This window comes from Phoxinus phoxinus (genome assembly GCF_949152265.1).
Source record: "Phoxinus phoxinus genome assembly, chromosome: 2".
In the NCBI taxonomy this organism is placed as follows: domain Eukaryota; kingdom Metazoa; phylum Chordata; class Actinopteri; order Cypriniformes; family Leuciscidae; genus Phoxinus; species Phoxinus phoxinus.
Window position 1 is genome coordinate 33,858,407 of NC_136877.1, and position 11,886 is coordinate 33,870,292.

General features: G+C 40.2%; 1 protein-coding gene across 25 annotated transcripts in view; it reads left to right on the forward strand.

Moving 5' to 3' along the window:
- Positions 1–9,962, forward strand: part of tle3b (TLE family member 3, transcriptional corepressor b) — a 28,901-nt gene extending 18,939 nt beyond the window's left edge. For 15 of the 25 annotated variants that reach the window (XM_079591021.1, XM_079591005.1, XM_079591003.1 and 12 more), the window contains 12 exons: positions 2,069–2,188; positions 2,951–3,001; positions 3,087–3,239; positions 3,659–3,791; positions 4,000–4,175; positions 4,743–4,834; positions 5,336–5,585; positions 6,324–6,571; positions 6,680–6,827; positions 7,145–7,295; positions 7,782–7,858; positions 9,351–9,962. In XM_079591021.1, coding sequence (XP_079447147.1) covers positions 2,069–2,188; positions 2,951–3,001; positions 3,087–3,239; positions 3,659–3,791; positions 4,000–4,175; positions 4,743–4,834; positions 5,336–5,585; positions 6,324–6,571; positions 6,680–6,827; positions 7,145–7,295; positions 7,782–7,858; positions 9,351–9,458 — 1,707 coding nt within the window. In that variant the 3' untranslated portion in view covers positions 9,459–9,962. The remainder of the gene's footprint in view (positions 1–2,068; positions 2,189–2,950; positions 3,002–3,086; positions 3,240–3,658; positions 3,792–3,999; positions 4,176–4,742; positions 4,835–5,335; positions 5,586–6,323; positions 6,572–6,679; positions 6,828–7,144; positions 7,296–7,781; positions 7,859–9,350) is intronic. The other 10 variants (XM_079591011.1, XM_079591015.1, XM_079591010.1 and 7 more) reach the window with 1 other exon arrangement.
- The last annotated feature ends 1,924 nt before the right edge of the window (positions 9,963–11,886 follow it).

Genomic DNA, 11,886 nt, shown 5'->3' on the forward strand with positions numbered 1-11,886 from the left:
GGATTCCTTTGTGTCGTCTCCAGGAGAGCATGGAGTTCCTTCTGCCTTCGAGATCACTTCCTTTGGCCCAGCCACATCCTCCTTTTCATCTATCTCCCCTTCGCTCTCTGCATGAATAGAGGTTTGTCAGTCAGACTGAGAGTGTGGGCTTGGCACTGAGATCATGCCCTGGCAGGGCCACACTCTGGCCAAGAGATGGTGCCCGTCTGCCCAGCTGTGCTCACAGAGGGAGCGCCACTCAGCCGCTGCCATTCTCAGTGCATTCTGGGCAATGAAACTCCAGCTGCTCTCCCTTTCCTGTCCTTTCTGCTTTCACTTTCTCCTACTGTACTGTATCTGCACAAACTTTCTCAGTTTAAGTACACTTCTTTGTTTGTGGTAAAAACCCAGATTTGCTGTGCTTTTTTGGAGAGCTCCACAATTTGGTCAAAAACTGTGATTTATATATCAATATAACTATCATAAGAATAATTATTTATTATTAATATTGTGAATATTATTAGGTTGTTACCATTTAAAAATGTTCAACAAAATATTTTACAGAACAATTGTAAAATCACAAGTTAAATGTACTTTTAATTAATTGTATAATAAAATGTATAATAAAAGTTTTTTAGTGGAGAACTGAAGGGAGCCCTTAATTCTCTTTTGTTGGCCGTTTTAGAAGTCCTCTACAAGTTTAAGTAGATGGTTGACGTGTTGTGTTTTGAAATGCAGAAACTCTGCATGGTTTTCCTAAGGAGCAGCATTTACTGCGTACCAAGCTGCTCTGAGACACTGAAAGCCACGCTGGTGTTTCGCTGAGACACCAGGTCATGTGCCACGCTTCACTCTGAAACACACAGGGTGTATATTTAATTAAATGGCAGCATTTGCAGTTTGATAATCACACTAAGCCGTATTGCGTTTTCGTGCAACCCTACAATAAAGATAGTGAGTGGTTTTGGCGGAGGGCCATGCATGGACTCGCTATCTCTGCTACGGCCTCATTTAAGGCCCGCTAGTTGTGGTGAAAGGGTGGCTGTTTGCTGTGTTTTATTTGGGATGGGGATGTGTGGGAGGGTAGGAAAACAAGCTTGTCGTCTGGCTTGTTAACTCTCAGGGTGAGGGTCCGTTTATTCTGGTTTAGTGTGTGCGTTTCACTGTTATTCTCTCTATCCCCATTTCTGTGCTGCAGGGATCAGTTTTCGCTTGACCCTGCTGTCCAGTTTGGCGCATTCACGTTGTGTAATGCTCGGTGCAGGTTGCCCAGGGCTGCGGGGTTAGGCCAGAATGTTTGAAGTGTGGTGTGGTCAGGCTGGTTTGGAGGCCTCACTCTTCAGGGATAGTTTGCTCAGCTGTCCCGCCTGCTTTGCTTCATGGGGCCTGGGCTTGCTTGCTTGGCAGGCCCCACGCTCTCTCCCTTCCTCATTGCCAGGGAGTACAGGGTGATCTAACTGGGCCTGGGGCTTAACCCCCTCGCTTTTCCGTGTTTACCTTGTACGAGGGAGGAATTTACACACATGGCTTGCTCAAAGCCACCAGTGGCCCCATGACGCCTCTGATATTTGTATTTGTGCTGCTGAGAGCCTGGGCCATTCTGAGCATAGCTGACTGTCTACAGCTAATGAGCTGAACCTGAAGTGCCTGTTACATTATACTGAGAAAGAAGTTCTTTACTTGGAGTGTTTGTATATACAGTAATCAATATTTGAAGTGGATCAAAAATGTTCTTCAAAGGTTTCCTAAGACAAGAATGGGTATTGTTCAAAATTCAAAGGTCTCCTTAGACAAGTATGGGTATTGTTCAAAATTCATATATAACTTCGACGAAAGGTTTTGATCCACTTCAAATTTTGACTACTGTATATATCATCTCAATTTGAGTTTCTCAAGATGATACAGTTTAAGGGAGGATCTGGAAATATTGATTACCGGTATGCGCTAGTGGAAAATGTACATATTATTTAAATGTAATGCTATTTCAAGGGAACATTTAAGAGTTTGTTTTGTCAGCAAGTGCACAGGGATAAGCGTTTTTTCTGATTTGTTTAACTTCTGATCAAATTTTTTCTTTCTTTTTCAATAGAATAATTCAGTATCACCATCAGACAGTCTGAGAGCCAGTGAGAAACACAGAGGCTCGTCTGAATACAGTTTGGACTCAAAGAAACGCAGAGTGGAGGAAAAGGACAACATGAGCCGATATGTAAGCGTTTGTCTTTTACTGCCCCAGTTGTACAGTATAAAAAAATAAATATTACTTTTGATACAGATTACATTCAGCAGTCTTAAATTAGGGTTTTAAAGCTTAATTTTACCTGATTGCAGATGTAATCTACAATGAATTATGTCTGATGAACAATGATACTAATATATTGTGCATTCCTAATTAAGTTTCTTGCAAAAACCTATAATACTGTTCAAACGTTTGTAGTCAGTAAGATTTTTTTTATTAAAGAAATTAACACTTCAGCAAGGATGTATTCAATTGTTCAAAAGTGACTGTAAAAGACATTTACATTGTCACAAAAACATTTTTTTTTTTGAGAAGTCCAGAAAAAATGCATCACAATTTTCTACAGCACAACTGTTTCCAACATTGAAAATATTAATACATGTTTCTTGAGCACCAATTAGGTCTTAGATTAGCATATTAGAAATATTTCTGAACTGGAGATTAATGTCTGCTGAAAATTCAGCTTTGCCTTTGCAGGAATAATGACATTTTTAAAATATATTATAATTTATAATATTTCAGAATTTTAGGTTTTTACTGTATTTTTGGTCAAATAAATGAAGACTTTATGAGCATTAAAAAAAAAATTCAAAAACATAAAATATCTCACAGACTCCAAACTTTTAAACTGTAGTGTATGTTTTAATTTGATGAATTTCTGCTGTAAATGTATTATTGAAACCAACAAAATTCATAACCGTCTTAAATGTATCTGCTGCTTATACTCTACAGGACAGTGATGGCGACAAAAGTGATGATCTAGTCGTGGATGTGTCTAACGAGGTAAAAAGCTAACAGTCTTTCCCTTTTTTGTTTGGAGAACATTATCTCTTTCGTATGTGACTGACTTTTCTCTTTCCCACTGTAGGATCCAGCCACTCCAAGGGTCAGCCCGTCTCACTCTCCTCCTGAGAATGGCCTCGATAAAGCCAGAGCACTGAAGAAAGATGCCCCCAACAGCCCGGCTTCTGTGGCGTCCTCTGGGAGCACCCCCTCTTCTAAAGTGAAGGACCACCCACATGTAAGTGTTGGGAACTAGAGGATGGGTGTTTGTGCTGTCAAGTCTCTGCACATTTGCAAACCCTCTTCCTCTCAGCAGTTTTATAGCTGCAGCATAAATGTCAGTTTGAAGCGTAACATGAATACATCAGCTACTGTCAGACAAACAGCGGCTTAGCTGCTAGCCTTGGCTAATATCTCAATGCGCTTAGCTAGCCTCAGAGGGGAAGAGGAGAAAAGAGAGTAGAGAGAGTGATTAAAGATGAGTGAGAGGATGAGGTCTCGGGGAAGGGTTCGGTCTGAAGTTTAGCTTTATCCTCCTCAGCAATAATGAGCTGTCAGTGTTTGACTGGATTAGTGCGAGAGAGCTCTCTGGATTTGAGAATTTGTGGTATGTAGCTTTAGCTTCGTTAATTCCATCTCTGTTCCTTCATCTTGCAGAACGACAAGTCCTCCACCCCAGGTTTAAAGTCCAACACCCCCACCCCACGCAATGACGCTCCCACCCCAGGAACCAGCAACACCCCTGGGCTCAGGCCCATACCCGGAAAACCACCTGGCATGGAAGCGCTGGGTAAGTAGTAAATGCGCACGTTATAAAGCTATCCGTTCATCAAGCATTCCCATGTGTCTAAACCTAAAGATTGTGACCATATTTTTAATCATGGGACAACTTTGAGTTAATAGAGCTAATATATGCTGACCAGCTAAACTTGTAAGTGTGAGAGTGTATTTATGGCTTTTCAACTTTGGCTTTTCTTCTCTCCATATATTCCCATCAGCACCTGCCCTACGTACGCCATTATCGATTGCGGCGCCGTATGGGGCTCCCTTTGCCATGATGGGACACCACCCAGAGATGAACGGCTCATTGACCAGTCCAGGTGTTTACCCTGGCCTTCATATCTCGCCTCAGATGAGCGCCGCAGCCGCTGCTGCCTATGGACGCTCGCCAATGGTTAGACTCCCATGTCATTATTTTCAGACTACATAAACCTTTCTAAATTGTTCCAGAAATGTTTAGTCCTTTTTTCAGTTTTTTTTCCCCTCCAACTCCTGTTCTTTTAATCATCTAGGACAGTGTTTCACAACTCCAGTCCTTGGGACCCACCTCCCTGTATGTTTTGGATGTCTCGCTAATCAACATACTAGGAAGCTGATATGTTGAATCAGGTGTTTTAATTAGTGAGACATCTAAAACATTCTGGCTGGTGGGTACCCATGATCTAGTCTAACTTAGCATGCATACCCTGTTAGGATAGCATTCTGGGTAAATATTGCCTTTTGCGTTTGTAATGATTTGTTCTGCATCTCTGTTTGCGCTGATGGCATGGGAAGTAAAACAGTTGTCTGGGGGTCTCTAATAAAGGCTTGAGGGGAGAGATAAAGCGCAAACAAGTGCTCAACTAGAATATTAAAATGTATTACAAAAGAGCTGATGCAGGATAAATTAGACTGTCAAATCAGTTTCAGTTTGTTTTGTGGCTTATGTATTTTTTACATTTTTACTTTTTTTTATTCTAAGATGTCTGTGTTGCAGGCGGGCTTTGATCCTCATCCGCACATGCGTGCTCCCGGTCTGCCAGCAAGTCTGACCTCTATACCAGGAGGGAAACCGTAAGTGCTGTTATTGAGCCATCTATAACTATGTATAACACACTACTGTTAGGAAGTTTGAAGTCAGTAAGATTTTTTATTTTTTAGAAACAAATAGGCCTACGTTTATTCAGCAAGGATGCATTAAATTGCTTTTGACATTTATAATGTTAGAAAATATTTAAATTGAAAATAAATGCTGTTCTTTTGAACTTTTTATTCATCAAAGAATCCTGAACAAAGTATCAGTTTCCACAAAAATATTAAGCAGCACAACTATTTTTAGCTTTAATAACAAGAAATGTTTCTTGAACACTTTTTTTACAGTTACATTGTTATAACATTTCACATTATTAATGTTTTACTGTATTTTTTTATCAAATGAATGCAGCCTGGCAGAGTTTAACAGACTTTTAAAAACATTACAAATCTTACAAAATTGAGCATTAGTGTAAGAGAATTTCTTATTCATTTTGATCCTTCTTATTCTTTTATCTCTTTCTTTCATGTCCTGGTAAATAGGGCCTACTCCTTCCACGTTAGTGCGGATGGCCAGATGCAACCAGTACCTTTTCCTCCAGACGCTCTTATTGGACCAGGCATTCCCCGTCACGCCCGCCAGATCAACACACTCAGCCATGGTGAGGTGGTGTGTGCCGTAACTATCAGCAATCCCACGCGGCACGTCTACACTGGTGGCAAGGGCTGTGTGAAGATCTGGGACATCAGTCAGCCTGGCAGCAAGAGCCCTGTCTCGCAACTCGACTGTCTGGTAAAAATTGATGTCTAATCACTCCACACAAATTACCAGGCTTATTTTTGAATGATCCTTTTTGAAGTACAAATACACTCTTTAATTTTTTGTAACTACTATTTTAATCATTATCCTCCCTTTAATTCCCCTGCCAAATAAAGAACCAAATCTATAGGCTATGCGTAGTTATTTTAAGGGAAAATACCATGATGGCTCTCCGTTATCCCCTCAGTCAGAGTAGTGTGTGTGTGTGTGTGTGTTGCTCCATAGTGCAGAAAGCTGTGTATTTGATGAGCTGTTTGGCCATTATAAAGTGATTTAATTTGTCTGAAAGCCTGGAGTTATTGATCTCCCTCAGGAGCAGATCTAGAATTCTCCTGCTAATTTGAAAATGTGCTTCATCCTGGTGCTGCAACTAAAAACCCTTAAAAGCTTTTCCCTACCCACTTACCATTCTGGGCCCTCTTATCGGCCGCCTCTTCTCCTCTATTAACCTTCATAAACACAGGTTAGACAAGATTTAGAGAGCCAGAGCAAATAACAGGGAGCTGAACGACTGCTTTTTAGCTCTGCCATTTTGATTGGTTTACCTCTTCAGCCTGATTTTTGAGGGGCTAGAGAGTGATATTTGTACATATTCTTGTGAAATACAAAAAAAGAAATAGAATTGTCTTATTTTTTTTTATCCTATTTTAAGACACCATTTCAAAAATATCTGTCTCTCAACATGAGTTGCCCTCTTCTCTCTCTCTTCAGAACAGGGATAACTACATCCGTTCCTGTAAGCTGCTTCCGGATGGCCGTACTCTGATTGTTGGAGGGGAAGCCAGCACTCTGACCATATGGGATTTAGCCTCTCAGACTCCCCGTATCAAAGCCGAGCTCACCTCTTCTGCCCCAGCCTGCTATGCGCTGGCGATCAGCCCCGACGCCAAGGTCTGCTTCTCCTGCTGCAGTGATGGAAATATTGCTGTCTGGGACCTTCATAACCAAACCCTTGTCAGGTAGGAAGCACACCAGGGAATGCCACATTAAATGGTGTCTCTTTGTGAATAGAGATGTGTATACTGTACTGATGCATTTAAAGACAATGTGTATCTGTCTGTATGTAGGCAGTTCCAGGGCCACACAGATGGGGCAAGTTGTATAGACATTTCCCATGATGGCACCAAACTGTGGACAGGTGGACTGGACAACACAGTACGATCCTGGGACCTTAGAGAGGGACGACAGCTCCAGCAGCATGACTTCACTTCACAGGTATAATTCACACACGCTCACATGAATACGTTGCCCTGTGATACATGAGCACATGTAATGTCAAATGTTACCCAAGTTCTCTTATGTAATAAATAGAGAGGAATAACTAGGCAAATACTCAAACGTTGTAGGTTTGAACCCTAGAAGAACTGATTCATGTTACGTGCTACTTGTATACAATAATATAAAGGTGAGATTTCTGTGGCAAAAATGTACCCCCCCTAGTATCATGCCACAACGTTTTAAAATGCATTTTCTTGACTTACATCAAAGATTAGGACTAATAGTCTGTATGCTAAATGCTCTGTCTGATGCAGATCTTCTCTTTGGGCTACTGTCCGACGGGCGAGTGGCTGGCTGTGGGAATGGAGAGTAGTAATGTGGAGGTGCTTCATCATACCAAGCCTGACAAGTACCAGCTGCATCTGCACGAGAGCTGTGTCCTCTCCCTCAAATTCGCCTACTGTGGTAAGACACTGTTACTTTTCCTTATATGTAGTGCAGACGTCTTGCACCTGAAAGTAAATTGGGGGGAAAACTTTAGACCTACTGTAAAGTATGTCTGAGACCTGACATGGGAAAACAATTTAGTTTAGCATTCAGTGGTTTTTTTCCATTTTAGTGGGGCCAGGTTGCACTTTGTACCACCCCCATCTCTTTCTTTCTTTCTTTCTTTTTCTTTTTCTTCTTTCTTTCTTTCTTTCTTTCTTTCTTTCTTTCTTTCTTTCTTTCTTTCTTTCTTTCTTTCTTTCTTTCTTTCTTTCTTTCTTTCTTTCTTTCTTTCTTTCTTTCTTTCTTTCTTTCTTTCTTTCTTTCTTTCTTTCTTTCTTTCTTTCTTTCTTTCTTTCTAATAGCCCACCACTCTACTTCCAAATAAGTCGAGCTGTAGCGTCATTTATATCAACCTTGACTCTGTACCCATTAGTCCATGTGTATTTGTTCCATTTCCTAAAGGTAAATGGTTTGTGAGCACTGGGAAGGACAATCTCTTAAATGCCTGGAGGACTCCCTATGGTGCCAGCATTTTCCAGGTATGTCAGTCAATACCTCATTCCCTCCTCCCCCTTGCTACAGAGGTGCTCCAAATGTCCATACTACATTGGAAATGAATGTTTGTTTGTGTGAGTTGTAGTGTGAGTTTGATTGATTCTCTCTTCAGGCTTTCATTGGGACTTTAATCCCTGTCGTAATAGTCATTGAGTGATATCATTTAAAAAAAAAGCCTGATTACAAAATCAAAGTCTCACCATTTTTAAAGTCATGTCCCAAGCACTTTAACATAAATAAAACATATACAGTACAGTAGCCTATAGTGAACTAGTGTAAGATTCCTTAACTTTTAAAATGAATTTTACACTCAGATGGCCAAATTTATGTATCCAAAAAAAGCCTTACAAAGAAATAAAATAATGCCTAAAAATGCAAACAAGTTATTGGACAACGTATAAACTTTTAATTTTATTAATTTTTTTATGGAATCGCCTAGTTTACAACCAGACAATAATGAAATGATTTTAATTGAACCATATTACCATAAACAGTAACTTATTATTAATAGTGCATTCATTTTTGTTTGTTTGTTTGTTTTAAAAAACATCTTAAATTAATATTACTGTTTCAAATAACAGCATTGGTGTTTGAGCTGTAAATGAACACCGGTAAAAAAAGTGCTTTGTTAGTGTGTTAATTAACTCAACCAAATCTATATGAGATCAATCAGATATTTTTGCAAGATAAACATATTACAACTTGTATTACCCAGTGTGCTAAAACACGGGTGAACAGACTTCAAAACTTTTTTACAGTACTGTTCTGATTAATAATCATTTTATGTAGCCTATATGACAGACTTGTGCTGCATGTGTTGCACTTTACTGTATTTTCCTTTTCAAAGTGATTCCAATAACATTTCAAGCAATTCAAAACCATCATGGCAAACCGTGCGCATGTGTCTCAGCTGAAATAAATAATACATTATCTATAGGCTTTTATATATCAGCCAAATGTACTTATTGGGTCGATTACTATTACAATAAAAATGAACATATATCGGCCCAATACCGATATGGTGGCCGATATATCATACATCCCTAGAAAAATGTATACAATGTAGGGCTTGGCAGCTAACTGAAGCTTGTTGAAGTACTAAAATTACTAAAACTGAAATAAAAATAAATGTAATGCCACTGTAAATAGAAATAATAAATGACTTATAGAAATGACAAAAGCGTGTACAAAATGGCAAAAAACTTAAGACTAAAATTAAAATGAAAACAAAATATAAAAATAAAAGCTAATTCAAAATATTAATATAATAGCCAGGCAAAAATCACGCCACTCTGCACCGCTCACATACCAGCACATTGCCACTTGTCTAATTAACTTGAAACTATTAATAACACACCTATTTGCCTCTTAGAGTGGTGTAATTTCTTGATGTTGACACTTCTCTGTGGTTTATGATGTCACTGAATTCTCTGATGATGTCAGGCTAATGGTTTTTCTGCTGTCCTTCCTCCACAGTCCAAGGAGTCTTCCTCTGTCCTGAGCTGTGACATCTCGGCTGATGATAAGTACATTGTGACGGGATCTGGAGACAAGAAGGCCACCGTGTATGAAGTGATCTACTAAATTCACTGCTTCACCAGATGTAAAGACCTATGGATGGAGCTTTGGGCCTGAGTTTGAACAGATTCAAGGGATCACTCCTCCACTTTTTCCTCCTTTTATAGTTGGAACCCAGGTTAGGAATTGGTTGGTCCACTGGGATCGGATTCCCAGATGTTTTCATTTTTAACACGCCTGGATTGTTACAGAAGTGGAGCAGCCCTTAACAGATCCAAGCAGAAACGTGTTAAACTGTCCCAAGGACTCCCTGACGGCACTAATGTAGTAAATATTGTCTTGCCTTTGCTTTCGGTCTGCTCATGGGATTATGTGTGCCTATTCCTTCCTTAGTATTTTTTTCCCTTGCCTACCTTCCTTCAAACAAAAAGTGAACGATCTGTGATGTAATATGAAGCAGTGCTTCAAATTTAGCCTCCTGCTCCCTGGACAATTTGTTAAAAAGTGTATATATGGAGTAATAAAGACGTTTTATAAATATATATAATTATATATATTTCCATGTCCTGATATACTTGTGATGGGTTTCTTTGTCCTCATGTCCTTAATGCTTGATGAATGTAGATTAGGACACACTTTTTAATTTTGATTTTGTAAGCACACACTCTGGGCTGGCCATTTGCTATAAGGCTCACTTGGAAAATCCCTTCCAGAATAATCTTAGTATTTTTTTTATTTTATTTTTTTGCTTTTTGAGCCTGTGTGCTGTTCGTGGAAACTGGATCAGACTGGAATCATGTGGAAGTTGGAATATGACGGAAACAGCCCAGAGGAGAAGGAAGAGTCCTTTGTAAATTGAAAGCGATATTAAACTTGGAGAATGACTAACTACTACTTTTCTGTGCCCTTCGCATTGTGTGGCATCTTGTTGGAAAGAGGAAATCAGATAATGAAGTGTGATTGGTAACACGCTGACTCGGAATGGATTGCACGCTGCGATGAGTAACTTGCCAACTGATCTCATAAGCGGCCCCACTATAGTTCACTGTTGTTGAAACGGGATATGACTCACTCCAGTGATTGACAGCTTACTTCTGCTGTAGAGCCCCACCCTAATGAGCCTGCAGCCCTGTTTTCACTCAGATTGATGTAAACCTTCTTTGTGAGTGATCCGAGTCATTTGGGGATTCTCTTCTGTACCAGTTGAGCCAGTTTTCGAATGAATATGTTCATTGCCTGCACTTGACTTTGGTGGAAGCTTCAGTGTGAAAGCGTGTGCGCACGAGAGAGAAGAGAGCAGCTCTTTTCAACCTTTTTGTGTAAATGTGGACTGTTGGAACTGGAGTCCGCTTCATGGGGCCGCAGCAGAACCGGTCGCTGCGAACTCCGTCTTTAGTACAATACAAACCCTGAACCCGCCTGCCTTTCACAACCTCTCAACTTCACACCAAAGTATGTAGCAAACTGTGTCAGCACTGATCATGTACAGTTGTGAATAATTCAATAAACTTTTTTTTTGTAAAATGTGTCATTAATGCTGGTGTATTATAAGTGCCATTGTCTGATTTGAATCACAGGCTGGGTTTCTGTCACGCTATCTCCATGTGTCTAAAGTAAGGAGATTAATGACAGAGGTCAGCAATACTGGATATGTCATCTAGTTGTTCCCACATGGTGTCAAGCTGATGAAAGGCTGATGGAAGAGTTGAGACATGTAGTTGTGTGTGTGTGTGTGTGTGTGTGTGTGTGTGTGTGTGTGTGTGTGTGTGTGTGTAAAAGAGACATAGTTTCTGCTGTCTCAGCTATCTGTTGTGACCACAGGCCCAGCTGACTCAAATATGCCCTGCGGTCCCCCAACCACAGCTGGTGACATACACAACACACCTTTTTGATTTCTTCACCTCAAGTGGATTATCGGCCAGAAAGCGTGTTCGTGTCAATTGATTTATTCTGGTGGTTTGAACTGGTTTCATTAAGGGTGTGATTTCAGCATATGTCTCTGTCTCACCTGCTCCTGCACTCTGATACTCTTCCTCTGTCCATGAGCTTAGCTGTTAATGTTTGCCCATGGTAACTCTAGTAAATGTGTCATGTTATTGCTTTGCTTATGCCTATTGCCAACTGGTAGAATAACCTAAATTAAGCTGAATATATATTAAAATAACTTGCAAGTATAAAAGATTGTTGTAATTCTGTGGACGTGTGGCGCTTTATATGGTCACAGAATCCACGTGGGTCTATGTGGTGGTCAGTGCATGTGCTCCAAAACATTTTGTGGTGATGCTCATTTGGGCAATGCGAGTTTGACTCCAGCTTTTAATTGCATTCCCCCTCTTCCCTCTGTTGATCTTCTCTCAAAGGAACACGCTGACTTTTTGGGACTTTAGCTTATTCACCGTATCCCCCAGAGTTAAGTCCATCTATACATACCCTTTTCATCTCCGTGCGTGCCGTAACTCTGTCTCTGGCTATGTCTCATGTGACCTTGTTATTT